The sequence below is a fragment of the Mustela putorius genome, unplaced genomic scaffold (assembly GCF_011764305.1).
Source record: "Mustela putorius furo isolate JIRA1106 unplaced genomic scaffold, ASM1176430v1.1 tig00000145_pilon_pilon_pilon, whole genome shotgun sequence".
NCBI lineage: Eukaryota > Metazoa > Chordata > Mammalia > Carnivora > Mustelidae > Mustela > Mustela putorius.
Window position 1 is genome coordinate 20,303,478 of NW_025421294.1, and position 20,762 is coordinate 20,324,239.

Genomic DNA, 20,762 nt, shown 5'->3' on the forward strand with positions numbered 1-20,762 from the left:
CGAAATCTTTCAGCCCTACAGAATCTTAAAGTCCTGCAGGCTTTAAAAGTCAGTCTGTGTTCTCAACAGTATTTTCCCAAAGTCCTTTTTCCTAGCTCACTTACTCACTCCCACCTGCAGTTCTTAAGAACCTAGTTTCCAGGATGTTGGGCAACTCCCTTCTCCATTTCCTGTTTGTGGTCTTCATTGAGAGAAGCCTGTGACAGGAATTCCTAGGGAAGTGATGGCTGCAGCCGCGGGACTCCAGAGGGTCATTAGCTCATTACTGCAGTTAAGGAATACTCTGCTACATAGTGAGAACTCCCTTCCATTCTGGGGGTCTGGAACTCAGTGGTCACGGGGACTTGGGCCGCTGACATTGTGCCTTGACTCTTTTATCTTCAGAGACTAGAAATTATCTTCCCTTCTTGTGCCTCAATCTGTTTAAATTTTAGAATTCAACATAATCAAGATTCAAGACAAAATTAGCTTGGACTCTCTAGGATGGATTCTTTAAACATACGCAAAATAATCAAAAAAGAAAAATAGGGTCTTTCTGTTGGACAGCAGGGGGTGCCCTTTCCCTTTGCTTTATTGCCTGGCACTCCCTACTGCATTCAGCCATTTTAGACAAATTGTTTTTGCTCTTAGCTAACTCCATTTTGTGTTTGTGACGCAGGAAAAAAAGAATTGGGCAAGGGAGGAGCCCGACTGGGGGAGGAGTGAGACAGGCCAAGGCGCAATCAGCAGACTCCGTTACTCAGCCCTTGTTCATCAGGGACTTACCTTGCTGCAGGCTGCCTGCATTCTGAGACAGATTCAGCAGGTCCCCGCCCTGTGAGCCAAGAACAGAGGGGTGCTGGCTACTGGACACCTAACTGTGACAGAGTGTGCTGGCTGCTTTTGAGACAAAAGGCATTGCATCCCTTCTCCCTCTTTAAGAATCCAAACCGAGTTTAGGTGGTTTTTTTCTTACAGAGATGTTGAAGGTTTTCTCAATTATAGATCAGCTCAGAGGAGTAGGTACCCTTTTCACTCAGTTGGCCTGAAAAGAATCTGATGCCCTAATGATCCCAGGGAAGCAGCCAGATTTAAAAACACACACAAAACATTCGTTTTTGAAAAAGTAAAGAACAAAACACATATGCATATGTAATACATAAATGCATACACACATGTATGTGAAGAGAAGATTATGAAAACTGTCTCCATCACCCAGTTTGTTTTATCTTATTATTTTTTTAAAGATTTAATTTATTTGAGAGAGAGAACATGCAGAGGTAGGGGGAGCAGTAGAGGGATAGGGAGAAGCTAACTCCCTGCTCAGTGGGGAGCCCGACTTTGGGTTTAATCCAGGACCCTGAGTTCGTGATCTGAGCTGAAGTCAGATGCTTATCTTGTTTTATCTATCAACATCAACCTTCGTTTTGCCATACCAGTTATTTAAACTGTATCCTGATTAGTTATATCATTAGGCCTTAAGTAAGTAGTTCAGAATGTATATCAAAAAATAAGGACTTTAAAAAAAAGAACTGTATTAACTTTGTCACATCTAAAAAGTACTTTAACATCATCAGATATCCACTCATTGTTTCTCAAATTATCTTACAGGGGGTTTTTTTGTGGGTTTTTTTGTTTTTTTGTTTTGTTTTGTTTTGTTTTAGATTTTTATATATTTATTTATTTGACAGAGATCACAAGTAGGCAGAGAGGCAGGCAGAGAGAGGTGGGGAAGCAGGCTCCCCGATGAGCAGAGAGCCTGATTCAGGGCTCCATCCCAGGACCCTGAGACCATGACCTGAGCTGAAGGCAGAGGTTTAACCACTGAGCCACCCAGGCGCCCATAGGGTCTTTTTTTTTTTTTTTTTTAATAGTTTGTTAATATGAGTCAGAGCCAGATAAAGTCCATGCATTACAATTGATTGATGTCTCAGTAGTTTCCCTCTTCAGCTTGTATTGGCTTTTACTTTTTTATCTTGCAATTTGTTTCTAGACCTGATTTCTTAGGAAAGAGGGAGGATCCCTCAGGTTGGGACTGGGAAAGTACAGAGCCAGAATTCTTTTCACAGAGCACAGCTTCCCATCTTCAGGACATCCTCCAGAAGTGATGGGAGAAGTAAAGGGGGGATGCCCTGCAACCTTTAGAGAAAGGGCTGGAATATCTTACTAGGGAGTGGCTTATTTCTTCTGATGTGATAGCTTTTACCCAAGGTCTTAAGAAAAGTTTCAGACTGCTCTCAACAAAGTGGACCATGCTCTTTCCTAGGAATTAAAGGAGCACTTTTAACCTCTGGTATATGGGATTTATCTGCTGTGTGATAGCTTATATCCCTAGGGTGATTTCAGATGCTCAGCTTTATCTCCCAGTCACCTTGCTTTTTTTTCAGTGGCAGCCTTTCTCCCTGACCAGACCTAATGAGTTAGCAGTACTTCAGAGACGGTCTCACAGGTGTGGTTGGGGACAGGGACATGTGAAAATTCTTTTCATGGCTTCAGCACTGTCACCTCCCTGCTCTGCCCCATGACCTTTTTGAAGATTGTCTTTGTGATTTCGATGAGGAGGTGAAAGCTTTTGCTTGATGCTCTTTCTCTCCTTTCTGAAATATGGCAGTGCCTGACTGACAGCAGCTGAAGCAGGCAGTCTGTTCCCTTGCTTTGGGGGAGAGCATAGGTTACAGAAGGGAAGTTACAGGGTCTGACTTGGAGAGGCTGGCATGGCACTCGGTAAGTTTGGTCCATAGAGACTAGGTTGGCCATTCGCCTCGTTTGGAAGCTGTAGTTCCCATTAGCACAAGTGCCTAGAATCTGTGAAAGAGGTCAGGGTTTCTGTAGCTGGAGTCCTGGATGCTGGCGCTGACATGCTCTTTTGCTTAAGAGTCGGCTGAGTGATAGGCTTTCTTTTTGCTCTTGTCAGCAGAGAGGCACAGTCATTTGCCAATAAAATTCTCTTTCCCTGGGGTGCCTGGGTGGCTCAGTTGCTTAAGCAGCTGCTTTTTGCTTAGGTCATGATCAGGGTCCTGAGATCGAGCCCCACATCAGGATCCTTGCTGGGCAGGGAGCCTGCTTCTCCTTCTCCCTCTGCCTGCCTGCCTGCCTGCTGTTCCCCCTGCTTGTACTCTCTCTCTCACTCTCTCACTCTCTCTTTCTCTGTGTCAAAAAAATATAGCCTTAAAAAAGAAAAAGATTCTCCTTCGTTCTCTGCTAAGAGAACTGTACTGTTGTACAGTAATACTTGAAATAATATGGCCTCTTTTGGGGCCTCATTTTCTTGATTTATAAATGGAAGACTTTATCTTTTTCCTCTCCTCCAAATTGTCATTATCTGCTTTTTTTTTTTCTTAAGATTTTATTTATTTATTTATTTATTTTCTTCATAGACACGACTTTTATTATTTCGTTTCCACAATTCTAGTTCTTTCCATTTTTTATATATTCATTATCTGCTTTTTAGGTATTTTAATGTTTATACTTTTTATTGTTAAATATAAGACAAATATGGAAAGCTACATAAAACAGATGTACAACTTAAGGAATTTAATTATAAAATGAATGCCTTTGTAAATGCCACATGTCTGGAGATACACACTTCTCAGGGGCATCCTAGGAACCTCCATGTGCTTCTTTCCCACTAAGAGAAACAATTATCTTGACTGGTATGGTAATCACTTTTTTGTAATCATATAAGTTTATATTTCTGAACACTATAGTTAAGTTTTGCCTGTATTTTTAAATGTCTTTGTCTCTCTTTATCTCTACCTTTCTCCCATTTTTCTTTATTTTTCATTTGTTATAAGTTCATTTATTGTAAGAACTGCATTATTTGTCCTGTGGAATTTCTCATAATACAGGTTTTTGTGATTTTATTATCATAGTGTAGTTCCTGTGTTTCTGTCCCCTGTATTTGCTGTAAATGGATAAAATTTATCTAGAAGCTTAATCAGAATCAGACTCTATTTGTGTCTTGCCAAGACTTCTTCATAATGTTAGGTTCTTCTTCAGACAACATAAAATGTCCGGCCAGCCCTTCTGTGATTATAGCAGCCATCAGTTCTCAGTGCATAGACCTGTTAGCTCAGGAGGGTTGCAAAATGGGCATAGTTCAAATAAAAGGATTAGCTTATATATTCTAGATACTAATCCTTTGTTACTTAGGTTTATCACAAACATCTCTGACTCTGTGGCCTGTCTTTTCACTTTCTTCAGTGTCTTATTGACTAGTTCCTTATGTAAAGTGCTTAGATTTATCAGGCTTTTTCTTTATGGCTAATGCATATTGTGTCTTGTGTAAGAAATCCTTTAGTCATTGTAGTTTTGCCTTTCACATTGAGCTTTTTAATTGATTTGTAATTGATTTATTTGCCTATGGATGCAACTTAGTTTTTTCATGTGACAATTCCAGTCCTATCTTTTGTGAATTCTGTCCTTTTCCCAGTCGTCTGACATGGCCAGTCTATTCCCTAAAGCGCTCTTCTATGCGTGGGTCTGTCTTCTGGACTCTGCTCTTTGCTGTTGATCTTTTTAACTATCCAGGTGCCAATACCACATGATTTTGGTTTTCAATTTTATAATACATTGATACCATCTATCTTTTGTTGCTTCTTAAAGAAATGTCCTCCTTTAGAGTGCCTGGGTGGCTCAGTGGGTTAAAGCCTCTGCTTTCGGCTCAGGTCATGATCCCAGGGTCCTGGGATCGAGCCCTGCATCAGGCTCTCTTCTCGGTGGAGAGCCTGCTTCCCTTCCTCTTCTTCCTCTGCCTGCCTCTCTGCCTACTTGTGATCTGCCTGTCAAATAAATAAAACGAAACAAAACAAAAAGAATGTCCTACCTTTGACACCTAGTATTTCCATATATATTTTAGAAACCACTTAGCAACTTAAAAAGAGAAACCTGTTAGGATTCTTATTCTACTGACTCTATAAATCAATTTGGGAAGAATTCACATCTTAACTTTATCATCCTTTAATCTATGTATCTATAAACCTGTAAAACACTCACTTGTTTTTAATGTTTTTCATAGCGTCATATAGTTTGTCCATAGAGGTCTTGTACAGCTTAAATTTATTCCTAGATATTTCATATTTTTATATTTTTAATTTAATTTTTGCTTGCTCATAGTTTATAGGTTCTTTTGGATATTTTTATGTTGACAGTTATCTTCAAATGAGTGTGTTATATTCAGTATCTTGAATAAATTGCTCTATTTTGATACTTAAAAAAAGAAAAACAAATGAGAGTGTTCTTTCTAATCCTTAGAATTCTTGTTTCCTTTTCTTTCGTTATTACTACACTGGTTCAGAAACCCAGCCAGTGTTGTTGAATGAAGCGATGATAATGAATATTCTTATGCCCCCGCCCCCCCACTTCTGTCATCACATTTCTTCTCTAACTTGACCTTCCTCCCTCCCTCTTATAACGATCCTTATAATTACATTGGGTCCATCCAAATAATCCTGAATAATCCTCTTCTCTCAGTATCCCTACCTTTATGGTACCTGCATTGTACCTTTTGTATGCAAAGTGGTTTTTCATAGATTCTAGGAATTAGATTGTGGATTTCTTTGAGAAGCCATTCTATTGTCTACAACAGTGGGTTTTCAGGATTTTTTAAATTTCTTACTCATTTCTAGCTAATGGCATTTCAGCCAGTGCTCTTGCAATTTCGGTCTTTAAAAATTTGTAGAGGAGCACCAGGGTGGCTCAGTCAGTTAAGTGTCTGCCTTTGGCTCAGGTCATGATCCTGGGGTCCTGGGATTGGAGCATCATCATCAGGCTCCCTGCTCAGCGGGGAGCCTGCTTCTCCCTCTCCCTCTGCTGCTTTCCCAGCTTGTGCTTTCTTGCTCACTCACTCTCCCTCTCAAATAAATAATAAATAAAATTTTTTTAAAAAGGAAAGAAATTGGTAGATTTGGCTCTGAATATTAAATATTATAAATATTCTGTATGCACTTAAGCATATATGTGTTCTTCAGTTTCATAAAGTGTTCTGTATATCTTCATTAGTTCCTTTTTATTAATTGTATTTAAATTTTTTATATTCTTGGGACACCTGGCGGTCTTAGTCAGGGGAGCGGGAGCATGTGACCCTTGATCTTGGAGTTGTGGTTTTCAGTCCACATTCAGTGGACTCAAAGATCACTTAAAAATAAATACATTTTCGGGCGCCTGGGTGGGCACCTCAGTGGGTTAAGCCGCTGCCTTCGGCTCAGGTCATGATCTCAGGGTCCTGGGATCGAGTCCCACATGGGGCTCTCTGCTCAGCAGGAGCCTGCTTCCCTTCCTCTCTCTCTGTCTGCCTCTTTCCTACTTATGATCTCTCTCTGTCGCATAAATAAATAAAATCTTTATAAATAAATAAATACATTTTCTGGGGGTGCCTGGGTGGCTCAGTGGGTTAAAGCCTCTGCCTTCGGCTCAGATCATGATCCCAGGGTCCTGGGATTGAGCCCTGCATCGGGCTCTCTGCTCCGCGGGGAGCCTGCTTCACCCCCCACCCTCTGCCTGCATCTCTGCCTGCTTGTGATCTCTGTCAAATAAATGAATAAAATCTTCAAAAAAAAAATCAAATACATTTTCTGTATTCTTTTTGTTTGTTTCATCAGTTACTGACAAAAATGGTTTAAAACGTGCCACTTTGTGGATTTAGCATTGCAGCTCTGTCAGTTTTACTTCATTTTTGTCTTTATTGGTTGGTTTGTTTGAAGTAGGCTTCATATCTTGTGTGGGGCTTGAACTGACCACCCTGAGCTTAAGAGTCACATGCTGTACTGACTGAGCCAGTCAGGTGCCCCATCTTTTTGAAAAGCTTTTGATAATTGATATAATTTCAGAGTTATGGAAGAGTTGCTAGAATAATACAAAAAATTTCCTGTGCATACTTCATCACATTTTTGAGATGTTAACATATTACCACCTTTGCCTGTATAATGTTTGTATGTATATGTGTGTATCGTTTTTTGGAATAAGTACAAGTGTGTTATATGGATCATTTTTTTCTGAAGATTTGAGAAGTTACAGGCATGATGTCTCTAACCTTTGATGTACATTTCCTAATAACAGATCCATAGCTACAGTAAATTTATCAAATTAGGAAATACATATTAAAGTAATTCTGTCATTTAATATGACCTTCAGATTATACCAGTTGTTACAATTATGTCTTTTACAGAAAAAATCCTGGATCATGCGTTATATTCAGTTATTCTGTAATCGTCTTTAATTGGAAATAATTCCTGTTACAGTCACCTGCAAAGACAGATGGATCCCTGCTCAAAATTGGGTTTGAATGTCAAGATTAATGATGCCCTACACACACCAAGAGGGTATGAGAAGATATTATTAACTTAACTAATTGAGGCCTTTGGAAGGAGCAGGGCAGTCCTCTTAAGCAGGTTTGAAATGGCTGACAAGGCAAGAAAAGGAGACTGGCACGGGTTTTAACTGAGGTTAGGATGTTGAGCCAGGGTGAGCTTCTGGCCCAGGTCGGTACCTTGTGTCCTTGTAATCTGCTGCCAGCACCAAGATGCGGGGCACAAGGGCAGAGGGGACAGGGGAGCCTTAACAGCTGTCCATGAACAACAAAAAATGGAGTCAGCCTCCTCATTATAGTTTCTCAATCCTTATCTTTCATGACCTTGACAGTTTTTTGATCACCATACTTTCTGTTAATTACTTACACATGCTTATATTTAGTTCTTTTTTTTTTTTAATTAGTGTTTTACATTAGTGTTAGTTGTACATTAGTGTTGGTTGTACAACATAGTGGAACCCCCAGCTCTGCAGTTAGGCTCCCAGTCAGTGTAGCTGTCCTCTGTCACTGTAGAGTGCTGTTAAAGCATCACTGACGATATCCCTGTACCATACCTTTTGTCCTCAGGACTTACTTCCAAACTGGAGGCCTGTACTTCCCATCTCTTTCACCTGTTTTGCCCATCCTTCCACCCTCCTCCCCTTTGGCAGCCATCAGTTCTCTGCATATATGAGTCTCTTTCTGCTTTTTGTTTATTTGTTGTTTTAGATTCTACGTGTAAGTGTAATGAAAAGATATTTGTCTTTCTTTTACTTAGTTTGATTAGCATAATACCCTCCAGGTCGATACATCGTGTCACAGGTGACAAGATCTCTCTCTCTCTCTTTTTTTCTTTTTTTAAGGATTTTATTTATTTGAGAGTTGGGAGGGAGAGCATGAGCCGGGGGAGGAGCTGAGGAACAAGCAGACACCCTGGAGTGGGGAGCCTGACACAGGACACAGGGCTCCATCCCAGAACCCTGAGATCATGACCTGAGCTGAAGTCAGACACTTAACCAACTTAGCCACCCAGGTGTTCCCCACATTTAGGTCTTTGATCCAGTTCATTTTTGTATCTGGTGTTCAGAAATTGATCCAGTTTCATTCTTGTGCATGTGGTTGTCCAGCTTTCCCAACGTCATTTACTGATGAGACTGTCTTCACTGTTGTATATTCTGGCTTCCTTTTGTTGTAGATTAATGTACCCTATAGACCTGTGTTTATTTCTGGGCTCTCTTTGTGTTCCATTCATCAATGTGTCTAATTTTGTGCCAAAACTATACTGTTTTGATTATTAGAGCTTTGTACTATATCTTGAAATCTGGGATTGGGATACCTAAAGCTTTGTTGTTCTTTCTGAAAATGGCTTTGGCTATTCAAGGTCTTTTGTGGCTTCATACAAATTTTAGGATTGTTGATTCTAGTTGTGAAAAATACTGTTATTATTATTATTATTATTATTTAGATTTTTTTATTCATTTGACAGAGAGCAGGAACACAAGCAGGGGGAGTGGGAGAGGGAGAAGTAGGCTTTCCCACGGAGCAGGGAGCCTGATGTGGGACTCAGTCCCAGGATCCCAGGATCATGACCTGAGCCAAAGGTAGACGCTTAACAGCTGAGCCACCCCGGCACCCCTACTGTTAGTATTTTGATTGAAATTGCATTAACTCTGTAGATTGCTTTGGGTGGTATGGGTGTTCTAACAGGATTAATTGTTCCAGTCATCAATTGTTCCATCCAACAATGACACATTTTTTGTGTCAACCTTGACATTATTGAAGAGTACATACCTGTGAGCTTGTAGAATGTCCCTCAGTTTGTCTAATGTGTCCTCATGATTAGTTTCAGATTATTCATTTTTGGGCTTTATGTATTTTAATATATAAATGTATAATGTTACTGGGTACATAGAAATTCAAAATTCTTATATTTTGCTGATAAACTAAGTTTTTTATTTTGCTGATAAACTAAAACTTTTTCTTGTATTACAAGACAGCTGAGAAGCTCTGGTGGAGTGTGGCTCGCTGTACTCCCCCACCAGGAGACACAAAACTACTGGTTTCTCTCCCGGGAGAGAAGGAACAGTTGATCTTTAAGTGTATGTTTAAAATTCTAGGTTGCCTTAGGGGTGTCTGCTGCTAATCGGTGATTTGAAAAGTCTTTTGACTCATAAATCACAACATCCTATTAATGAGCTAAAACTGTTAGTCACTTCTTGATGTTAAAAAAAAAAAAGTCAGTTCTTATATAGGAAATACAATCACGTAATTCAAAAATAAAAGATCCAAGAGGGCCTATTTAATAGTCATACCCCTGCTTTGATCTCTGGCTAGAGATAAAATACAACCAGTTGTATTAGCTTCTCTGTATCCTTGGTATTTTATGTTTATACCAGGAGATCCCTTTCTAGATTGGTTCTTCACCTTTTTTACACAAATGATAGCATGTCTGCTGTATGCATTGTGCTGTATAGACTTGGCAGTCATTCTACTCCAGTATGCCTATGTCTTCATCTGTTTATTTATGTTCTATATGATTTTTGTTGCCTAAAAGACTGTTTTGTTAAAATTGACGGAATTTCATCAACTTTTTTTTTAAGATTTTATTTATTTATTTGAGAGAGAGTGTATGAGCTGGGAGGCAGGGCAGGGGGAAAGAGAGAAGCAGACTCCCTGCTGAGTGGGGAACCCAACACGGGGCTCCACCCCGGACCTGGAAATCACAGCCCAAGCCAAAGGCAGATGCTTAACTGCGTGAGCCACGAAGGTGCCCTAAGCTTTTCGTTAGAATTTGCCTAGTGTAACTTTATACTTTTCATCCTCCCTGTAGTCTTAATTCTAGATGTTTCCTTCATAGAATAGCATATACTTGGACCATTTTTTGTCTTTTTCACTCCAGTTGACAATACTGGTTTTAACGAGCGCATATAATCCATTTACATTTAACATAATTACTGAAATACTTGAGTTTCAATCTGCCATCTTATTTTGCCCTTTCTGTTCATTCCATCTATTCTGTTATATGCTGATTTCATTCTGTTCAAAATATTTTCTAATTTCTATTGTGATTTCTTACCTAACTTCAGAGTTATTTGGTTATTTATTTGATATGAAATAGTTGGGGATTTTCTAGTTAACCTTTTTTACTGATTTCCAAGTTGTGGTCAAAGAACATACTTTGAATGATTTTTACCCTCCGAAATTTGTTGAGGCTTTTTGGTGCAGCATGTGGTGGGTGAATTTGGTACATGTACTGTGTGTGTATATGAAAAAAAGTATAGTTTTTCATTGTTGGGATGCATTGTTCTAATATAGCAATTAGGTCAAGTTTGTGAGGTGTGTTCGCATTTTCTATATACTTTGCAACTTTTTGTTGGCTTGTTTTAGTTTCTGTACAAAAGGTATTAATTCTTCCACAGTGGTTGTAGAATTGCCCTTCTTTTGGTTTAGTCAGTTTTTACTTTATATATTTTGAAACTAAATTATTAGATGTATTTAGATTTAGAATTGTCTTCCTTGCAGATTGACCTTTTATGATGATTAAATGTGTGTTCAAACCAGTAGCATTATTAGAGAAGAATTTTTTATTTGATATTAATAGAACTACAACAGCTTTCTTTTGTTCAGTATACCCTTTCCATTATTTACCCTTAACATTCGTGTCTTTATTCAAAGCGTGTCCCTTGTAAGCAGCACATATATAGTGTGTATGTTTTGTAAATCCAGTCTGATGATCTTAGTCTTTTGTTGCAAAGTTTTAATTCATTTGAATTCATATATACCATATTGCTCTTTGATTTAATTTTTTTCCACTTTGTCTTTTTCTGTTCTTAATCTTCTCACAAATTCATTTAGAACTTTATATTTTTTAAAGATTTTATTTATTTATTTGACAGAGAGCGAGAGAAAGAGATCACAAGTAGGCAAAGAGGCAGGCTGAGAGAGAGGGGGAAACAGTCATCTGCCAAGCAGAGAGCCCAATGCAGGGCTTGATCCCAGGACCCTGAGATCATGACCTGAGCTGAAGGCAGAGGCTTAACCCACTGAGCCCCCCAGGTGCCCCTAGAACTTTATTTTTAGTTATACATTTTTTCACTTTTTACAGATACCTTAGAAATTACACATGCATCCTTGATCTACTACAATCTAATACAAATTATAACTCTTACCACCTTCCAGACAATGCTAGAACTTACATAATTTTAGCTCTATTTACAGTGTACCTTTTTGACCCACTGATGTCATGTATTTTAGTTCTGCATGTTTTAGATCACATAAGCATTTTTACTATTATTTTCTAATGTCAGTATTAACTTAAAAACACTTTTCTAGTGTTCTTCATCCAATGTATATTTCTGTATTTCCTTTTGTGATAATTTTTCATCTTCTGCCTGAATAATTATTCCCCTTAACATTTATTTTATTAGTTCCCGTATACTGGTAATAAGCACTGTTTTGTGTGGATATATCTTTGTTTCACCCATGTTCTTGAAAGATATTTTTGTTTTCCCTTTATTGTTAACACAACTTCAATGTCAGTGTTACTGTAGTTCCTTGCAGGTAATTATGTTCTACCCACTGCTACTTGGAGAATTTTACTCTGATTTTTAGCAGTTTTATGGTGATGGTGTGCCATGATGTGGTTCTTGTATTATTCTTGGGGATTCTCTGAGCTTCTTGATTCTTTGTGTTGATATCCTTTATCACTTTTGGAAAATTCACAGCTATTTTTCCTTGAAGTATTCCATTTTTAATTTTCTTTCTTTTTTAATACCTTTTTTAAAAAATATTTTATTTATTTATTTGAGAGAGAGAGTGAGAGCATATGGGGTGGGGGCAGAGGAAGAAGGAGAAGCAGGCTTGCTGGATGATGGGCTTGATCCCAGGACCCTTAGATAATGACTTGAGCTGAACATAGCCACTTAACTGACTGTGGCACCCAGGTACCCTTTCTTTTGGCACTTTCTGCTTTCATGTTCAGTGCCGGTGAATATCACATTTAGCCCTCCATTTTATGTGTTGTATGTGTATGGTGTTTGTTTGTCTGTTTGTTTTCATTACTTCTAGTATTTTTCTCTCTGCATTTATTCACCATGTTCCTAACGTTCAGGCTTTCTAGGGCTTTCACCTGTGAACTTGTTGAACTTTACACAGGATCTAGCCTTTTGGGTTCCCAGCTCCTGAGGAGAGAGCCTCATATGACACTCTCCACATAGCCAGAAACGGAAGCTTGATCTTCTCCACCCTTGCCACAGAAAACCATCAAACACGTATGGGAACAGTGTGCCGGTGCTGTGGTTACCTTTCCGGAGCAGTTCATCACCATCTTATCACTTCTTCCATGTTTTCACGGTGGTTTTTTAAACACTATATCAGCATTTTTAGATGATTTTCATGGGAGACTTGGCATCGTTATTGGAAATGGAAGTTTTCATTTCTTTTCATATTTTACATGGTAATTTTCACTACACTGAGAAATGAAAATATTATTTAATGAAACCAGTTTTTTTTTTTTTTTTTTTTTTTTTAAAGATTTTATTTATTTATCAGAGAGAGAGAGGGGAGAGAGTGAGCACAGGCAGACAGAATGGCAGGTAGAGGCAGAGGGAGAAGCAGGCTCCCCGCCAAGCAAGGAGCCCGATGTGGGACTCGATCCCAGGACGCTGGGATCATGACCTGAGCCGAAGGCAGCTGCTTAACCAACTGAGCCACCCAGGCGTCCCGAAACCAGTCTTTATAGCATCTTGATTTTGTTATTCTTAGAACTTTGTTTATTCAAAATTGTATTCTTCTATTTTTAACATTTACTGTTTAATATGTCTCAAATTTATTTTTGGGAGCAGCATGAAATTAGGATCTATTTCCCTTCAAAGGGGAGAGCTGGTTGTTCCAGCACTATTGGTTAGACCAGATGTCAGCAAGCTATCCTCGACCCATTTTTGTTAATAAAGTTGTTGGAACATAGCTATGCTCATTTGATGACATTATCTTTGTCTTCTTCCATATTATACTAGCAGAGTTAAGTAATTGAAATACAAACTGTATGGCGCACAGAGCCTCAAGTATCTACTTCCAGTCACTTAAGAAAAAAGTGTATCATAGACCATCCTTTTTTCATTGATTTGAGTTTCTACTTGGGCATATACTATGTGTTTCTATTTCTCATTCTTTATTCACCTCAAATGTTGTTTGTCACTTTGTTACAATTATTACAGCCTTATACTATTCTATTTTTATTGGCCTTGAAGATGTTATTTGTTCAGATAGACAGGTTTGTTGAGGTACAAGATGCATATAGTAAAATTTATTCTTTGTATGTGTACAGTTCTATGAATTTTGACAAATATATATAGACATGTAACCACCACACTCAAGAATATTTTCATCATTCCAAAAAGTTCCCTCCTGCCCATTTGTCCATTCACTGCCAGGCCCTAGCAGCCACTGATGTGATTTCTGTCCGCAGTTTTATCTTTTCCAGAATAGTCATAATAAATGGAATCAAACTTTAAGTAACCTTTTAAGCCGAGATTCTTTCACCCAGCGTAATGTATCTGAGATTTGTCCATGTTGCTGCATACAGAGATACTCCTCTCCAGTGCTGAGTAATAGTCCATTATATCCATTTCCTGGTTGATGGACATTTGGGTTGAATCCAGTTTGGGGCAGTTAAGAGTAAAGCCAGTAGAAACATTTACATGCAATATTTTGTTTGGATGTATGTTTTCATTTTTCTCGGAAAAATTTCTAGGAACGGGATTGTTAGGTCGTATGTTAACTAATGTATGTCTGACTGTATAAGAAAGTGCCAAACTGTTTTCCAAAGTGGCGGTACCATTTTTTTTTTTTTTCCCATTTCCACAAGCAGAAGCTTTGCATCCTTACCAGCACTTAGTTGGATCAGTTTTGTTTTTTTAGTGAATTTTGTGGGTTAGGCGTTGCAGCGTTTGGGTTTTTTAAGTAATCTCTACATCCAGTGTGAGGCTCAAACTGAACAACCCTGAGATCAAGAGTTGCATGCTTTACCAAGTGGGCCTGCCAGGCACCCCCTTAGGCATTGTAGTTTTAATTTCTTTCTTTCCTTTTTTTTTTTTTTTTAAGATTTTATTTCTTTATTTATTTGACAGAAACAAAGCAAGAGAGGGAACATAAGCAGGGGGAGTGGGAGAGGGAGAAGCAGGCTTCCTGCTGAGCAGGGAGCCTGATGCAGGGCTCAATCCCAGGATCCTGGGATTGTGACCTGAGGCAAAGGCAGATGCTTAACACTGAGCCACCCAGGTGCCCCTGTAGTTTTGATTTCTAATTAAATTAATTACTAGTACATATTCCTATAACTTAATGATGGTGTGCATCTTTTCCTTTGCTTACTGAAACCTGTATAACTTCCTTGGTGAAGTATCTGTCCAAATCTTTTACCTATTTCAAAAAATGTGTTGTTTTCTTAGGATTAAATAATGAGAATTTTTTTTATATGTTGTAGATACTAGTCCTATATTAAGATCTGTGTTTTTTAAGTATTTTTTCCAAGACTTACCATTTTGTTCCTTAATGGTACCTTTGAAAGTACAGAAGTTTTTTATTTTTGTTCATTTTTTAAGATTTTATTTATTTATTTGACAGAGATACACACAGTGAAAGATGGAACACAAACCAGGAGAGTTAGAGAGGGAGAAGCAGGCTCCCTGCTGAGCAGGGAACCTGACTGGGGGCTCAATCCCCAGACCCTGGGATCATGACCTGAGCCAAAGGCAGATGCCTTAACGCCTGAGCCACCCACGCACCTCAGAAGTTTTTAATTTTGATGAAGTCTGCTTCATCAATTTTTTTCTTTTATGTTTTGTATTGTTTTCTATTGCTTTGTAACAAATTCCCACAAAATTAAAACAGCATAGATTTATTATTCTGTAGTTTCTGTGGGTCTGGAATCCATGTTGAGCGTCACACCAACCTAAAGGTTTTGGCTGGATTTCCTTGCTTTCTGGAACTCATTGTCCTCTTCCAGGCTTATGTGCTATTTGACTGAATCCAGTTCCTTAAAATTGTAGGACATAGATAACTGTTTTCTTGCTGATCATCAGCTAAGGGCTGTTGTCAGCTTCTAGAGGTTACTTATTATTTCCTGCCACATGGCTTTCTCCACAACCTGGTAGTTGCTTCTATAAGGACAGCAAGGAGAAGGGTTATACAGGGTATGTGCACTTAACATTCTGCCCATCACATGGTTTGTTTTTAAAAATCTTTGCCTACCCCAAAGTTGGAAGATTTTTCTGGTTTTCTCTAGAAGTTAATAGTTTATGTTTTCCATCTTTGGTCTGTTTTATGTATTTGTATGTATTGAGATGTAACTCATATAACATAAGATTAACCTTTAAAGCAAGAAATAAATTTTAATCTGTATTATAAGAAAAAAAATCTGGTTTAGAATCAGTATACATGTAAGTATACTCTGTATACTTGTAAGTCTGCTCTTACATCATATGGTCACCTCCCAGATGCAAGATGGGCTAGGAAATGTGGTCCCTACCTGCACCTTCATTTCCCAGGACAGAAACTCCTCATCATGGAAAGGGAGCAGATTCCGTGGTCAACAAGTTCTCTGACTGACCCAGGGATTTTTTGTCCCAAAACCATTTGTTACAGAGACTGTCATTTTTCCACTGGATATTCTTTCCTGCTTTATCACAGATGAGTTGACCATATAGTTTTAGGTCCATTTCTGGGCTTTCTATTCTGTCTCTTTTTGTCTCGATGATTACAGCCTTGCAATATAGCTTGAAATCCAGAATTGTGATGCCTGTAGTTTTGTTTTTCTTTTTCAGGATTGCTTTGGCTATTTGGGATCTTTTGTACTTCCATACAAATTTTAGGATTGTTTTTCTAGCTCTGTGAAAAATGCTGGTATTTTTATAGGGATTGCCTTAAATGTGCAGATTGCTTTGGGTAGACATTTCAACAATGTTTGTTTCTCCGATCCGTGATCATGGAATGTTTTTCCATTTCTTTGTGTCCTCTTCAGTTTCTTTTTTGTGTCCTCTTCAATTTCTTTTTTAAGTGTTCTGTAATTTTCAGAATAGATCTTTTACCTCTTTAGTTAGGTTTATTGCTAGGTATTCTGTTTTTGGAGCAATTGCAAAAGGGACTGATTCCTTGATTTTTTTTTTTTTTTTTTTTTTTTTTTTTTGCTGCTTTGTTACTGGTGTATAGAAATGCATCAATTTCTGCACTTTGATTTTATATCCTGTGAATGAATTAATGAATTAGTTCTAGCAATGTTTTGGTGGAGTCTATTTTGTTGATTTTTTTTTTAAGCAGCTTTTTGAGTGATTGGATTTTCTCTATTTTCATTTTCATTGATTTCTGCTCATAAATTCTTTATTTCCTTCCTTCTGATTGCTTTGGGTTTGTTTTGCTCTTCTTTTTCTGGCTCCTTGAGATAGAAAATTGGACTACTGACCTGAGGTCTTTCTAATTTTCTAATGTAAACTTGGTGCTGTTAGTCAGCACTGCTATAGCTGCATCCCGTATATTTTGATGTATTGTACTTTGATTTTCATCCAGTTCTGTGTATCTTAAAATATTCTGAGACTTCCTCTTTGAGTCACAAATTATTTTGAAGTGGTTCTTTGGTTTCCAAATGTTTGGGTATCTTCCTGTTCTCTTTTGGTTATTGATTTGTTGTTTGATTCCATTATGGTTAGAGAACATGCTCTGATTTCAGTCCTTTAAATATATTGGGATTTTTTTGGTTTTTCTTTTTAAGATTTTATTTATTAGAGAGCACACACAAGTTGGGGCGAGGCAGAAGGTGGTAACCTGACACAGGGCTTGATCCCAGGACCCTGGGATCAGAATCTGAGCCGAAGGCAGACCCTTAACTGATAGAGCCACTCAGATGCCCTGATGATACTGGTCAACCAGTTCAAGTAAGCATAGAGATTTTATTTTCCTTTTAGGTCCCTTTACCCTCCCCAGTTTTTAAATACAGTTGTATTTCCTCTACATGAGGCTACTTCATTTTGGTGGAGCTGAGAAGTCCATATTGTAGTGTCTGTCTCTATTGGAGGGGCTTCTCAAATGTAGGGCAAGGATCGGGTGGAAGCCAGTGGGCAGGCAGTGAAAGGACTCACCTGAGGCAGAACAAAGGCAAGAGTTTATTGAATGTACTGCTAGGGAGCTGCTGGCAGGACTGCAGAGGAGAGGCTGTCTACTCTGAGGCAGTGAGTGCGGGATGTTTTTAAAGAAGGAAGGTGAGGAGGTATAATGACATATGGAATTTTCCTTGTTTCAGTAACTGTGTCTGGTTGTTAATAGCCCACTGGTATTTTGAGGTGGGTCACCTGATAGGCCTGTCTGTGTTCAGTCAGGAGGTTGCCCATAGGCTCTTTCTCTACTCCATGGCTCCCATCGCTCCAGCCTGTGCTCTAAAAGTGGCTTCTCCACAGATGATTGTCTTTTCTCTGTAGCCCTCCTGAGTTACTAGTTCTGATAGTTCTTCATTGGTCTTTTGGTTGTTGTGAATTGCTATATGGAATTACATCTTCCATAAAAATGACCTTTTCATCCCTTTCTTTCTTGTATTTGTACTTTATTTTTGTTTTACTGCCAAGCAAAAAAGTTGAGTCTGGTTTTTTTCTTTTTCAACATCAGCAGTGAATACGTAACTTTCTGTTTTGCCTGTGTAAAATGAGAGCTTTACTTACAACTTTTCTCCTCCCCTTTTTTCTAAGTTTTCGTAATACAGTCTGGATATCTTAATTCTCCATTTTTATCTGGCCATCCATAAGTTTCATTTTGTTACATAATCTGTCTTTAGTACCTCTCTGACTTTTCCTGACCTCCCCTCACTCTGTGCAGGTGTAACTAGCTTTTTGCTTTTCTTTGAGCTCACCGGGCATGCTCCTTTCTCAGGCCTTTGTATTGGTCTTTCCCTTCCTGAAATGTATGCCCCTTCACCCTGAAGATACTCACTTAGCTTGTGCTCTCACTTTCTAAAAGGTCTTTTCTCAAAAGTGACATAAGACTTTCCCTCATCCCCCTAAAGGTATAATCCATCGCCAATTAAGTCTCTCTGTTTCTTCCCTACTTGATTTTCTTTTCACAGAACTATGACTAGCTAATACAGTATTTTATGTATTAACTGATTGTCCTTTCTCTTGATTAGAATATGAGTTCCATGAAGGCAGGAGGAATCTTTCTCTGTTCTGTGCACTGTTTTGTGTGTGTGTGTATGTTTTAAGATTTTATTTATTTATTTGAGGGAGAGAGAACATGAGCAAGGGGAGGAGCTGAGGGAGAGGGAGAAGAACAAGCAGACTGTGCCTTGAACTTGGAGTCTGACACAGGGGTGTCATGTAGGACTTGACCCCAGGGTCCTGAGATTTTGACCTGAGCCAAAACCAAGAGTTGGACACTCAAGTGACAGAGCCACCCAGGTGCTCCTCTCTTTCATTCACTGTTGTACTCACAGTGCCCAGAATAACCTGGCACATAAAGATATTCCATAATAGGTACTCAGTAAGTGTTTATATAAGTAATCTTCATGTATTTAACATTTTCCTTTAAGTCTGCACTGACAGGCCAAAGGATAAGTTTTTTTGTTAGTTGTTGACACTTTTTGCCATTAACTTTCTTTTTTGTTTGCTTTATTTCTTATTTATTTTTACCAGGTAATATTTTTTGTGGGGTTTAAAATTCAACCAGTATGGGTGCCTGGGTGGCTTAGTCTCACATCAGGTGCAAGGGTGGGGTCTGCTTGCAGTCTCTCCCTCTGCCCCTCACCCTGCTTGCACACGCACACACGCATGCACACTCAGTTACTCTCTATAATAAATAGATCATTAAAAAATAAATTTTATAGACAACTCGTATTCAAGATGGAGCTTGAAAGAAAACAGGACTTTTTAAAAAAGATTTTCTTTATTTATTTGTCAGAGAGAAAGAGATTGAGAGAGGCAGACAGAGGGAAAAGCAGGCTCCCTGCTGAGCAAGGAGCTCAGTGTGGGACTTGATCCCACGGTCCTGGGATCATGACCTGAGCAGAAGGCAGACGCTTAACTGAATGTGTCACCTAGGCGTCCAAGAAAACAGGATTTTAATAGTTACAAAAGGATTACATGGTGAAAGGCTCCAGTACTAGGTTGGCAGACTACACCCCTCAGGCTGACCATCCATTCATTTATGTATCATCTTTGCTTTCGTGCTGTAGTGGCAGTGTTGAGTAGTTGAGATAGATCATGTAGTCTGCAAAACCTGAAATACTTATTATCTGGTCCTTCAGAGAAGGATCTGTAAGCAAATGATAGCGTATAGGTGGAAAAGCAGTATTGATAACAGTTAAAGAAATGTGAATGAGATGTTGACTATAGTTGAGGGTGGGTTTCAACAATAGAAGGGTAGCCAGTTAAAGAGAAGGAATACAATAGGGAAACCATTGTTAATAGGAAGTGAGGAGGCATTCCAGGCTGGCTGGTACAGTGGTTCAGTAAGACCGCAATGTGGCTTGTCCATAATCCTGCTTTTCTCATCTTTCCCTTACTAGCCAAGAAGGATCAGGAAGGTGGAGAAGAAAAGAAATCTGTACAAAAGAAAAAAGTAAAAGAGTTAAAGGTGTTGGACTCAAAGACTGCCCAGAATCTCTGTGAGTATTCTCTGTGATCCCAACTATTTGAAATAGGAAGGGGTTCTTTTAAAAGCTTAATTTTGGTAGATCCAGGGTTTCTTGATTTGTTGAGTTCCTCATGCATGCCAGGCATTAGAGTGTGAACTTCCCAGTATCTTAATTCCTCAGTAGCACTGCAGGTTTGTTTCTTTGCTATAAAACTAGACGCTAACAGCGGACTAGGTGAATTCCTATGATGCTAACAGTAGTTAAGAGTTTTAGGAATTTGCCTAGTTCCATAGGTGTAGTGAGAAACAGGCATGGGATTTGAACCTCAGATTTTTTTTTTTATTTCAAAGCCATTACTGTTTCCGTTGGCTCCACAGGATAGTCTAGCCACTGTGCATTTCCTTCTTTCTTTAAGAACTACTTTTAAATGCAGGCACTGGATTGACTTCATTTAAACCTAAGATAATTTTGTGGCTTAGAATAAATAATATAAATCCTGCACTTCTCAAATTCAGATCAGAAACTTCTCTGCAAAGATGTTACAGGTGATACTTACTTGATGATCAGGGTGAATGTTCATTTTCTGTTTGTTTGGCTGTTGATCTCCTTTATGCTGAGTAATAGAGATTTAAACTTTTCCCCAACAAATATTTGAGGTTCTGCCATGTTGCAGTCTCTGTTAGGCCCATACAAGACATGTGTTCCAGAGATGAAAGGGTATGTATTCCATGAAGCCCTCTCACTATCTTACGGTGTGGCTGTCATCCCCATTTTTCCAAATGAGAAGACTAAAGTTTAGATATTGTGACTTGGCCGAGGTCACCAAAGGAAACGATTACACATACCCATAAGTAAAATCGGGAATAGAGTGAGAACAGTAAACCTTTACAT

At 38.7% G+C, this 20,762-nt stretch overlaps 1 protein-coding gene across 6 annotated transcripts in view; it reads left to right on the plus strand.

The window, feature by feature from the left end:
- DIAPH1 (diaphanous related formin 1) overlaps positions 1-20,762 on the plus strand; it is a 93,628-nt gene that overhangs the window by 56,611 nt on the left and 16,255 nt on the right. For all 6 annotated transcript variants that reach the window (XM_004744762.3, XM_045075366.1, XM_045075364.1 and 3 more), the window contains one exon: positions 19,803-19,901. In XM_004744762.3, the coding sequence (XP_004744819.1) occupies positions 19,803-19,901 (99 nt within the window). The remainder of the gene's footprint in view (positions 1-19,802; positions 19,902-20,762) is intronic.